A 12,249-nucleotide genomic window follows, 5' to 3' on the forward strand; every position below is an offset into this window, starting at 1 on the left:
ATAAATGCACTCCGAAAAGTACGTTTAAAGAAAGCTATTCCTAAGGTCACTTTTCGGTAAAAAAAAAAAAAAAAAAAAAAAAAAAAAAAATAATTGGAGGAAACAATTTTCTTCAACACCATGTATTTGTTTTCTTTTTAAAAAAGCAAAGCGCTTAAAATGAAAAAATGGCCTAAATGGCAGAAACGGCGAACGTGCTGAAAGGCTGATTTGCGCGATGGCTTAATGCTTTCCTATTTCGCGGAAGAGATTTCTTGTGAAGAGACGCTTTGCGCGTACAATGGGATGTAATAATGCTTATGTATATATACGTACATAACAAAATTGTACTGTGTACATGCCAACGTGTACACAGGCTCACATTTGTGTCCGTTGGAGGCGGCTGAGCGTCATTGCGTGGGCGGCGTTCTGATCACATTTGACCCCATGTGCGCGCGCAAAAGTCTGAGCACACGCACAAGCGGGAGGAAGACCCGTAAGAGGCACCACAGAAACATGTAATATGCTTATGATTTCATATGTATAAGGATATGCCTTGTTACATTTATGTGCGGAATTGACTGCGCAAGTTGTAACTGTGTAGGTAGAGGTATGCTCATTCCTGCTTTCCGCGTTTTTTTCTCTAATCCAGTCATATAAGGGAAAACGGTTAAACAAGTTTGCTTTGAGGGGTTACATCCGAAAAGGGGGGGGGAAACAACAAAACGTAGAGGTTACGTATGCGTATATGTACACATATATATGTATGTATATATGTATATGTACGTTATATGAATATGTTTACATGCACAACATATGTGCTGATATGCAATATGCTCGCGTGCGTAGCCAACTGTACAGTCGCAAATGTCAGACAGCTGGAAATGGGAGAGAAGAAAAAATAGCATGCGACTGACTCCAATTAATTAATGAATTATGTCTTTAGGATTTTTTGCTCATTTATGCAAAAGGAATAAAAAACAGAAAGAAAACATTTTTTTTTTTTTCTTTTTTTTTAAATTCCTGTTTTTAAAATTCTGACGGAGGTTGGAAAAGTGTGAACGCGGCGAAAAGGCTAATCGAACGGCAAATTACACATGCACGCTCGTTCGCAAACAAGTGAAGCGCAGTTGGAAAAGATTTATTTGCGCATCTACCATGGTGAGTGTACGCACGTATGCGCATAAGCGGGCAAGCGTGAACACAAACAAATAAATATATACATGTATAAAATACATATGTGCATGTAATATATGTGTGTATATAATATATTCATATATATAAATACTTATATATATGCGCTCCAGTTTGCGCAGACACAGGCGCGTAACGTCCACCGAACAAACTTTTTTTTTACCTCAGTGTGTGTTGATGCATGTGTAGCAAATATGCAACACGCCGATGGATTCCTCGCCCAGATTTATCAACCATTCGACCTTACAAAAAAAAAAAGAAAAAAAGGAAATAAAAAGTTCATCTATATGTTTCACTTCCCCCCTGTAAGCAGCTCGCCGCACAAATCTCCGCGCCATTTTTGTATGTTCTTTTAAAATTTTTATCAAGCAATTTTTAAAGTGCTGCCAGTAGAAAACTCCTTTTTGCGAATATGCAAATGGGGTAGAAGTAGCGGTCAACTTTACAGAATAGTAAACGCAGAAGTCTTTAATGTACAGCCATCTTATTGAGGGAAAGCGTTGAATATAATTCTGTGACATTCCCCTGGAATTTACGGGAAAGGCAAAAGCTGAGTGACGAAAATGTTCTGATCGCCAGTCCTATGCGCAGCAGGGTGTGGTCATTCTGGTGTGCAACTGGAGGTACCTTTATGTGTTTCCACGCATTTTAGGCAAACATACGAATACATGTGTACCCTCTATGGAGGGCTTCCCAACCCCTATGTGTGTGATATATCTTCAGCACGCGCTCAATACACCCCTCTACTGCTTTAAGACGCATTGGAAATTATCTGTTCTCGTATTTAGGGTTAATTCCCGTGCTTAACATCTTTAGTGAGAAGAAAAAAAAAAAAAAAAAAAAAAAAACATTAACGCAGTTAAGCGGTACTGCACGTATGCATTTGTAAGAGGGGGCAATTTTATTTTTCTTTTTTTCCAATCTCTTCTTTTTCTTTCTTTGGAATTAGTAAACGCTTATGCCAAAACAAAGAGGATTCCGCCCCCAGGGGTTAATAGCCCCCATACAGAGGGTCAAGTACACTGGGTAAGGAGAAAAAAAAAAAAAAAAAAAATAGTCAAACGAGTATAATGAAGTAAAAACGTGCCTTCATCCGTTCACCTCCAAGTCATATATGCGACACTGCTCTACCTACATGCAGACATGCCCACACTCTATGTGCGCTGAACCCCCCTCCCCGTCAGGCCAACAATAAAGGATAAAATAAACCGAGAAAGCAGGCCAACATGGGATGACTTGAAAGACAGAATTAAGAACCAAGAAGGATGTAAAATGTTGGAGGAATATGAAAATGCTAAATATATTGAAGAACTTAACAAGAACAGAGCGGAAAAAATAAAGCAGCAGGAAAAGAGGTACATAAAGAAGCTAAAAAAGGAGTATAAAAATAAGCGCAGGAATAAAAGTGACAGTCGAAGTAGGAGCGACGACAGTGCTACTTCCTCAGACGATGACTTGAAAAAGAAAAAGGAGAAGAAAGGGGAGAGAGAAAAAAAAAAAAAAAATCACAAACATTCGACCAGACATAAGCGAAAGGAGTCCCATTCTAGTAGCGAAGACGGGCATTCAAGCGACTCCTCTTCGAGCCATGAAAAAAAGAAAAGGAAAAAGAAAAGAAGGCGTTCCTCGTCTGAGTCCAGTTCAAGTGACTCTAGTGGCTGTCCGCGCAAAAGGCGAGAAAAAAACGTAAGTTTTTGTACACACCTAGAGGTGTAAATGTGTGCATATATGTGTGATCAAGCATATGTTGTGAGAGTGAGAAAATCGTTGCATCCTGCCAGTAGGCGCATTTCAGCGTAGCCGTCGGCGCAGCTGAGGAGCGCTGGGTGCAGACTTTTTCATACAAGCAGGCGCAACATTCTTTCACCGCTGCTCCTATTCCGCAGGACGGGGTAAATCCATATAAGTTATCAAGCTTCTTTAAAATGAAGTGAAAAATGAATAATGAATGGGGGGAAGTCTTTTCCGCGTTTAATTAAAAAAAAAAGTTGGCAAAAGGGGGAAAGGTAATGGCAAAGTTTCAGCAAAAAAGTTGGCAACCATGCGGCCATAATTTTGCTAAAAAAAATTTTTTTTCTAAATTTTTAAAATGGCTATTAATTTTTTTTTTTTTTTCGTTTGTATCAAATTAAAACTAAAGTTTTTTTTTTAATAACGTAACGCTATTTGTGATATTTTAAAAGAATATTTTCTTATATTGTCTGATTTGCGCGCCCTTAATCCAATTCGTCCAGATCATCCTGAAGGGAAGAAAAAAAAAAGATCGTTTAGAAAATGTGGCAACACCATTCATGCACAATGTATAAGTATGCATGACGCTACGGGGTGGTAGTACAATACATATTTGTACGTGGCTCAGTTTATAGGGTTCTGTTTTATTCGCATGTGTAATTGTCCGCCCCTTCCATTGGGCCCTTGACGTTGAGATATATGTAAAGTGCCAAAGAGGGATTTTCTTGAACGTGGCGCTTTACTCATTCGTGAGGCTGCTAATCAATCATTGAGGCCGAGCAAAAATACATACCAGTTCATCCATAAAAAGGTCGGTGTTAATCGGGACATCATCCTCTCGTTTGTCTGGAGTTCCAGGTGTAATTGTGGTGAGAAAAAATGGATGCGGTTGTAAGTAAATATATGGAGGGCTTAGCATAACTGTCCTCTTATTGGTATGAAGGTATAAAGGGCGTATCACCCCACGGAGAACAGTAGGTAAAAATGCCAAGTTTCACACCGGCAGATTGGGATGCCTTACCATTTTCATCCACTTGTCCATTCTCGTAATTTTTCTTCTCCGGAGTGTCTTCCTTCTGTTCATCATCATCATAAAATAGATCATCGTACTCATTCGTGTTTGCAGCATTATCATCATCAACAAATAATCTGCACGGGGATGGGGAAAAGAAATTGGAGTTGTGAAATAGGTCGGCCCCATTGTAAAAAGGTAGAATATTATATTGTGGTAACGCCGCAATAAAAAAAAAAAAAAAATGGGACCATGCTATACTGCTGGTAGGGAGAGTACACTTGTATAAACCAAAAAAGATGTCGACATAAATACACACATATATACTTGTGCACGCATGTATGCACTGTCGTGAGCATAAGTATCTTACGTTGGGTCGTAGGTAAATAGCTCCTTCCCGGAGAGCATGTTGGTCTTTCCCTTCTTTTCCGTTTTATCCTTCTGTTCGTCTTTCTTGAGCTTATTTTTTTCGTCTCTTTCAGCTAACCATTTTTTGAATATTTCCAGGGTCACCGCTGTACCGTTATTTATGAATTGGGTTCTCTGCAACAGGGGGGGGGGAATTCACATTGGAGTTGGTGTTATTTTGCGTTGAGAGCGTTATCGTTATGGGGTCAGGTCGGAATGGTCTCAAACTGGCGCACAATTTTCGTGGTAAAAAAAAATGGACTAATGGTAGTAAACAATTCGTGCGTTATTCTGCAGAAGCATTTCGGGAAAAGAAATTTGGATTACCTCTTCCTCCAGGATGTCCTCCAGGGGAATGTCATCTTTCTCATTTTCGGTTGGTTCTGGTTTTTTCAATACGTATCCTGCGTTTGCGGAAAAAGGGGGAGGAACAAAATCGATAATTTTTGCAAAGGGGAAAGTTATTTTTTAACAAAAGGAAAGAAAGAATTAAATGATGCCAAGGGGAGTAATTCATTCGTGGTTTCACTTTTTGCCAATTTCTTATAAATGTTGATTTTTCTTTTTTTTTTCTTTTTCTTTGGGAGGTCTCTCCTCTTTAGTGGTGTTTAATCATTTCTCTTGTTTTTTCTCTAACCTTGAGGGAGGCAGTGCTTGTACTTGCAGTTGTCTCCTCCGTTGGGACAGACCCAGAACCATCCGTATTGCTGTGAGGAAAGGAGTGTTTGTATATGTGCGTGTGTATGTATGGATGAGGGGGATTATGTTATTACAGTTTTGAAATTTGCGCCATCCATGTGACGTGGCATGGTGTGTAGAGGAGCGCGGCAGGTGGGTAGCGTAATATTCAGGTACATCGGAGAACAAGTTTTTTTTTTTTTTTTTTTTTTTTCCATGTGTCTTCCTACATACCTTATTCTCGACGGCACTCAGGAAGTACTTGCAAATGATGTCCGTCTTGTTAATATTTTTGTGTCTTATATTTATCACCTCGTTTAGCTTGTTTATGTCCCACTGATCTATGGTATCATTTTCCTTATCATTTTTGTTGTCCCGGACATCTGTGTAGATATCGATTTTTTGGGACTCCTTGGATTTCTTCGGGTCGTATGTGGACGAAGTTTCGTTAATCTTTTTAACCTTCTCAGTTTCTAGAAGGGGGGGAAATAGGGAGGTGAAAAGGGGAAAAAATGAACCACTTGAAAAAAAAAAAAAAGAAGGGAAGACAGGAAATCTGTCATGGGGATGAAGACACACTTCCAATGAACCATTCACAATATACACATATTGAGGAAAAAAAAATATTTTTCCCTACTTTGGTATATAGAATTGAGTAATAATTTTTGCTGATTTAGTTTTTCCTTTTCCTTTTCTTCTTTTTTCTTTTCGTCTGGCTTTTTTTTCGTCTGGAAGACTTGTTGCTGAACGCCTTTGATGTACCTGTGGTAAGGCATATGTGGAGTGGAGGAGGAACATGTGGTGAAAGCAGTATTTATTCTCTTCTGCCATGGAACTGTGGAAACATGCACATGAGATAATAAGCCACAACCAACGCATTTGCATACTGGCGTGAGGTTGCCAACAGGGAAAAATCTCGAGTACGTACCTTTGGACACTCTTACTTTTGTTCTTGTTTTTCAACCCAAAGGTTTTATCTTCCACAATTTTTTGCTTTTCTTTTTCTAATTTTTTGGTGTTTTCCTTTTTTGGAGGCATTTTTGTTGTGAACAGTTTGGTTGAAGAGTAGCGACAGAGGGGGGGGAGCGAAAAACGCAGAAGATGCAGACGCAGGGGCAGTCGCACAAGTTCGAGGCTATTCCTGAGAATCCAGCACGTACGTGTACTCACGTAAGCAAGCAGTTATTTGTAAATAATATTTTCGACTGACCTTCTGGCAACTCAACTCCTTTCCTCTTTTCTTGCCTGTCGCCCCCAGGTCATTCTCACACCCCATAATCGGTTAATCAAAATGGGGGAGAAAAAAAAAAAAAAAAAAGGCGAAAAGGAGAAAAAAAAGGGGAAAAATACAAGCTTTTCCTCAAATATTATTTAAAAATAATGCCCCAATTGGCCGAATCTTCCCCTTCCAATGGCTAACAACCAACAAGAGGGAAAAACAACAAAAAAAAAATAAATAAATAAATTCACATGCGGAGTACGTTCGAAGTCCTTCGTGCCTCGTGATTGTACAGAGAGTGATTAAAAGTACAAGGGAAAAAAAGGAGAAATCCATAGAGGAACCACTCTACACGCTCTTTCCGCATCTGCGTGGTACAAGAAATGGTAAGGTTATACAAATGGGATGCTATTATCAAGGGAGGGAGAGACGACTTGAAAATTTTTCTAAACCGATCTTTTGATTTGCGCGAGCCAAGGAAACGTAAGCGCAGTGTTCGCAAATGACATGGGGGGCAACGTGACTTATGAAACTTGCAAAATATTGCCACAGTTTAGAGGAAGAAAAATGCGGAAGCGCGAAAAATTAGGAGAAAATTAATAGCGCACTCGTAAAAATGGAGGAACGTGGGCGTAGGAAAATATTGCGCAGAGGAATTCCGTTCACCTTTGCTTGACCCACCACGTTCATCTTATCGTACGCAGCCTTATACAGCCTATCCTCCGCGCCTATTTTTCATTTTTATTTTTGCCTTTCCGGAATTACCAAATATGAAAATCAGCTTATTTGAGCGCAGATACAAAAGAAGAGGGGGGAAAAAATAATAAATAAATAAATAAAAATACAAGTGAAAGTAACGTACCCAGGAGAGCAAAATATATGCACACATGGAGGGGTGGCGGCAGATGTAGAAGGATATAAGAAGCATCCCAACTTTTATCCCTCCATCGGCACACATGTGAAGACATTACAAAACCCCTTCCCTAAGATGGTTAAAACGGAAAAACCTTTTTTTAGGTTCTTTCCAGAGAGGGACCTTAAAAAAAATCTCCACATTCTTTAAGTACATTTTTACCAAAGGTAGGATGACATGAATACTCTCTGGCGCCATGCATCAAGAATAACATGGTCAATAGGGACGGGCCATGGAGGAGTAAAGAAGAAAGTGACTTTCCCAACTGAACGCAATAGAGTAGTTTGGGGAATCCCAAGAAGGGGAAGGAAAAGAAAAGCAGAAGAATGCATAAAAAAAACAGTTAAAGTTAACCTTCATTTAGACCGGAAAAATGTTAGCACCACAAATTTGATAAGTTCTATAGGGGATAACAAAAAGTTGTTACTGTATGCATTATGCCAAGCATATAAAAAAGGAGAAAAGAAATTTGGAGGAAATAAACTGGATGATCTGATTCAAGCTTTATGTGAAAAGTTAATTACGAAAGAAGCGGGCCTACAGCTGAGGGAGAAATTGCTCTACCTTAGTTGTGCCCCCTCGAAGAGCTACGCTGAGAAGATTACCTTGACTAAAGGCGATTTCAAGGAGAGACAGTTATCCCCAGGGGGCAGAGGGGGTTCAGTCATCCACGCCAAAGGAAGACAAAAGATGCACAAGAAACTTACCGAATGGATAGATCATAAGAACGCATTTAACTACTATTGTGCAGTTTTAAAAAAAAGGAAAAACAACACCATGGATGATGACGAAATAGACGAAGATATAACAAACTTTTTTCTTAATAAATTAAACACATCATTAGTGAGTAGAATTTCCATGTACCTTATGAATGTTGCCTATCTGAATAGCAAAGTAACCATTCGAACGAATAGCTTGTACCTCCTAATATCTTTTATGTTAAAGTATATAAAGCATAAAACGAACAGACGCATATCTGTGGTGCGTCTATGTAAGCACACGGAATTGTTAACCGCAGTAATGAATGCATCGAAGATTAAAATTGATAAAAATAATAGGGATGTGGAAAAAGATATTGACATGGTAAATAAATTCAAAATGATGAACAGGAATGAATATCCCCTAGACACATCTTCCTTCGTGAACATGTGTTGGGATATCATAGGCACGCGAGGCAATGCTGAACTTGCCTCTATTTTGGGAAACAATTTATCTTACACCACTAGCCACTTTTACCACTATTTTAATATATACGAGTTTGAGTGTCAGAGGGAGGGATGGGGTGGGGGGGGAAGGTCCTCCAATGAAACGGTGAACATGGGAGAAGTAGATGTAGGTAAAGCGGAAGAAGTATCACCCGGTGCGTCAACGCAAAGTGGAAAACTAAGCAACTTCTCCAGAGCAAAAGAAGATGATGATGCGATGACCCGGCAAATCGTCTACATGATTTATTTCATAAACAACCAACTAGTTTCCTCACTAAACAAGTTGATAAAAAAGTATAAAAATGGAAGTTCACGGAAAGAAAATTCAAGTGAGCGCTTTCTACCTCACATGGAAGGAGAAACGATACGAATAATTACCAATTACATGTTCACATGTCTACCGTACAACATTTTCTGTAAGACTCTTTTTAACAAATTGGAAGAACTCTTCATTTGTATAGGAGCAGTAGACAAAACCTTACCACATTTTTTGTTGGATCCATCCACTCTGGTTCAGTTCATGCACCTGATGAGCATACAATACAATGGTGTTCACGTGGATGAAGGTGTCAATTCATTTCTGTGGAAAAATTGCCTGACTGAAATATTCTCCAATGATTTCAAATTATTAAGTAAAAAGGATAAAATTCTACTTTACATAAGTATATCTAAATTTTTTTTTTTGAAGAAAAAGAAGACTTACTTGCTTAAATTGAATTCCATTTTATTTCCTGAGTTGGTAAATTTTACTTATCGAGATTTGTACACTTTAGTCTATTCCATCAGCTGTTCCAAGTTCTGTGACTTGCCATTTTTTGAGGCCCTCCTGAGGAATATTCACAAATTGAAACAGAAGTATTCTTCCCAGAAGTTGTGGACCATTTTGTCGATTTTTCAGCCGTTCGATTTGAACATGTCCATCTTTAATATGCTCTTGAGTTATGCCAACTCCAACGGGTAATAAAATACACCCGTTGTGTAGTGATGATAATTTTTCTACAGTTAGATGGCCCCCTATTGGGATATTCTCTGCACGACACAAAGAAATTATCATACATATACTTGTAACTATATACACTTCCATATCATCATACCCTTTTCAGCAATGAACAGAAGAGCGAGAAGAAGGAAGAAGAAGAGTTAGATGAGACTTTCGAGCAATGCGCCACCAACAAAGGTATGTCTATGCACATTCGTGCATGACGCCTTCCCTATTTCCACTAAAAAAAAAAAAAATTTATATTTTAATGTATTCCCCCGTCTTTGGGTTATCCTTCTAAAATGGTTTACGTTTATTTATTCATTTTTTTTTTTTTATCGAAGATGCTAAGAAGTTGGAAGAAGATTTGGAGAACAAGGAGAGAATCTTAAAGGAGTTAGCTGCACACATTAGAGAGGTTAGTGTCCGCATTTTCTTCATCTGTTCTAAATTTGGTACTCTACCTTTTTAGCATTGGGGAGGAGGCGCTTACTTGCCTCTCCGACTTCCATTCACGTGTGTACTTCACTTCTTTATGGCCAATCCTCTTTTGCAGAATCACAGCGGGGATGACAGTTTCTCATTTAACGAGTCAGGTATTTTTTCTTCTGCATGAAGTTGAGCATTGCACAGTTTTCACTTCATTTTTTTTTAATGGAATGTTTGTCCCGAAGGGGTACCCATAATGAGGTGATACACTATTCCTTGTGTTTAGCTGTGTATCTATTTTTTCACCCGTTTGTCCACTGTTACAACGCAGATATGTTGGAGCTCCATTCTGAGGATAACGTTTTAAGGTGCGAGGGACCTGGTGATGGGTAAACCTGATTTAAGAACATTCTTCTATGGGGAGTGAACTATCCACTCTGCATAACGTGCATGCGTCGTGTGAGGGCTTTATTGTATATGAAATATTGGGCGGTTGGGTTATAAAGGCAAATGCGATGAATCCTTCTGGGAAGATTATCCATATGTGTTATGTTTGCGTGCGATAACTTTGAACCCGTAAGCTGTCCACTGACTAATTGATTCCTCTCTCCCGGTCCTGTGCAGAAGCCTCCTTCCCGATAACGAGCCGATAAAGCGAAACACGCAAACGAAGGAGAGTAAAAAAAAGGCGAAAATGCGCACCAAAAATACGCAAACCAAATAGAACGTATCAGGAGACGAAGTGGTAGACGCCCCTCTCATTTACTACATAATCCAGAAGAATGTCTGTGGGCTCCAAAAAATCAATTTCGTACATAAGAACCTCTAAGGAGATGGAAACCTTTACGTTCTTTTTTTTTTTTTCCTGTTCAGCCTGATTAAGTGCTCTATCGTAGTAGCCCTTTCCACTGCCAACACGCGCACCATAATTATTATATGCAAGGAGAGGAATGAAAAAAATATTTTCCTTTTCCGTAAAGGAAAAATTATATAATGTATCCATGACCAAATTGGCAGAACTTAAATTGAGGGGTAAGTTGCTTCCCCTGTTTATCCCCTTTTCAGCGCAGTAGTGCACATATAAGTAGGGCACGAAAATTCCAAACCTGTGTTTGACCAGTAAATTATTGCGTAAATCGAATGGGAAAAAAATCAAGCTATTCTGATCGGTGATTATTGGAACATATAAATTAAAATAAAAATATTTGTGCAACTTTTGGAAGATGAATAAAATGTCTACTTCTTTTTCTGTTGGTAAATATATGCACATGTTAAAGTTGGCTTTGTTTTTGCACTGCTCTGTTGCTTCTGTTTCTGCTGTTTTTTTTTTTTTTTTTTTTTCTTTTTTTTCTCCCGCCCAGGAGTACATAAAAAAGTGCGCACACCCTGCAAGGTCATTGCTTATATTGTAGTGATCCAAATATTTGCCAACTTGGTCCTCTTCACACAGTTTATAATTACATTTGTATGTAAAAATTTTGCTAAAATTGAATTTTTTTTCCTTCCTTCTGTTTACATTTAGCGAATGTAACAACACATACGTATATCTGATCAGTTGTGTGTAAACAAAGTCGACGTATAAAATGGTTTTTGTTCCTCCGTTGGGGTTGTTCAGACAAATTTTAGCATCCTTATTATTAATATGGGGATCCATCGGCTGCGGTAGCCAACTAGTCAAGACTACGTCACGCACCTGTTTGGCATTTCTCCGAACGATGTGCTTCACCTGTTTGTTGCTACTGCTGTGTTTGTAATTTTTGTAGTGGTCCCTTAAATCGACGGGCGTGATACATCTTGTGTAGTCTTCTTCCCCCTGCTCATTTATTTGTTTGGCAAATGGGTATACCCACATGTTATATTTCGAGGCGGATGGAGGAATCCTGTTGGCCTCTACACACACTCATATATGTATTCCTCGTACAGGAAGTGGCATATATGTGCATACACGGGGAGTGTACGTACAGTTGGCCACGAAAGAGAGAAAAGAAGTTTTTTTTTCTTTTTCTTAACTTTTTCATTTTCACAGTTTTTTCTTTCCCATGTTGGTGCATCCCGGTTGTCAAAATTTTAAATATCTCCACCTTTTTAAGGGTAAAAAATATGCTGCTTGGCGGGAAAACGTGGAAAAAGGATAACTCAGGGGGGGGAAGTCCCATCCGGTAGGGACTTCCGTAAAAACGCCCTGGTAAGTGTACCCCCACAGTTGTGCACTTGTAAATTTGTATATTAATATATGTATTCCTTTGTACTGCTTCACACCCCTAGGGACAGCTTCCCTCCCATGCGAACTCCTACACACGCACACGCACCCACGAGTACCCGCGCCGGCTTAGGCCATCATGTGATTGGTTAATTGTGTTCGCAGGAATAAATGTCCCAACAGGGGAAGGAACATTCCTCTTGAATCATGCGGAGTGGAAATGTAACTTGGATAAGAAGATTCCCACGGTTGATTTTTTTCTTGGCTTAATTGTCTACACGAAGGAGGCTTGTATTTTTTAA

The 12,249-nt window shown here is 39.1% G+C and overlaps 4 protein-coding genes across 4 annotated transcripts; 2 read left to right on the plus strand and 2 right to left on the minus strand.

Annotated features, from left to right (window-relative positions):
• Positions 1 to 2,131: 2,131 nt before the first annotated feature.
• Positions 2,132 to 3,107, plus strand: PKNH_1464400 (uncharacterized protein; the record flags this gene model as incomplete). The annotated part of the gene is made up of 3 exons (XM_002262484.1): positions 2,132 to 2,199; positions 2,358 to 2,859; positions 3,060 to 3,107. 3 exons carry the CDS (start codon positions 2,132 to 2,134, stop codon positions 3,105 to 3,107), a joined length of 618 nt encoding a protein of 205 aa, XP_002262520.1.
• Positions 3,108 to 3,389: 282 nt separating this feature from the next.
• On the minus strand, positions 3,390 to 6,040 carry PKNH_1464500 (translation machinery-associated protein 46, putative; the record flags this gene model as incomplete). The annotated part of the gene is made up of 9 exons (XM_039113702.1): positions 3,390 to 3,413; positions 3,698 to 3,750; positions 3,926 to 4,053; positions 4,287 to 4,459; positions 4,652 to 4,728; positions 4,962 to 5,031; positions 5,237 to 5,475; positions 5,640 to 5,764; positions 5,931 to 6,040. 9 exons carry the CDS (start codon positions 6,038 to 6,040, stop codon positions 3,390 to 3,392), a joined length of 999 nt encoding a protein of 332 aa, XP_038970069.1.
• Positions 6,041 to 7,311: 1,271 nt separating this feature from the next.
• Positions 7,312 to 10,471, plus strand: PKNH_1464600 (conserved Plasmodium protein, unknown function; the record flags this gene model as incomplete). Its single annotated transcript, XM_039113703.1, has 6 exons — positions 7,312 to 9,296; positions 9,443 to 9,516; positions 9,663 to 9,736; positions 9,875 to 9,914; positions 10,079 to 10,136; positions 10,372 to 10,471. The coding sequence occupies 6 exons, from the start codon at positions 7,312 to 7,314 to the stop codon at positions 10,469 to 10,471; spliced, it is 2,331 nt and encodes a 776-aa protein (XP_038970070.1).
• A 6-nt stretch (positions 10,472 to 10,477) lies between these two features.
• On the minus strand, positions 10,478 to 11,599 carry PKNH_1464700 (5-formyltetrahydrofolate cyclo-ligase, putative; the record flags this gene model as incomplete). Its single annotated transcript, XM_002262487.1, has 1 exon — positions 10,478 to 11,599. One exon carries the CDS (start codon positions 11,597 to 11,599, stop codon positions 10,478 to 10,480), a length of 1,122 nt encoding a protein of 373 aa, XP_002262523.1.
• Positions 11,600 to 12,249: the final 650 nt, after the last annotated feature.

Source organism: Plasmodium knowlesi (assembly GCF_000006355.2).
Source record: "Plasmodium knowlesi strain H genome assembly, chromosome: 14".
Lineage (NCBI taxonomy): Eukaryota > Apicomplexa > Aconoidasida > Haemosporida > Plasmodiidae > Plasmodium > Plasmodium knowlesi.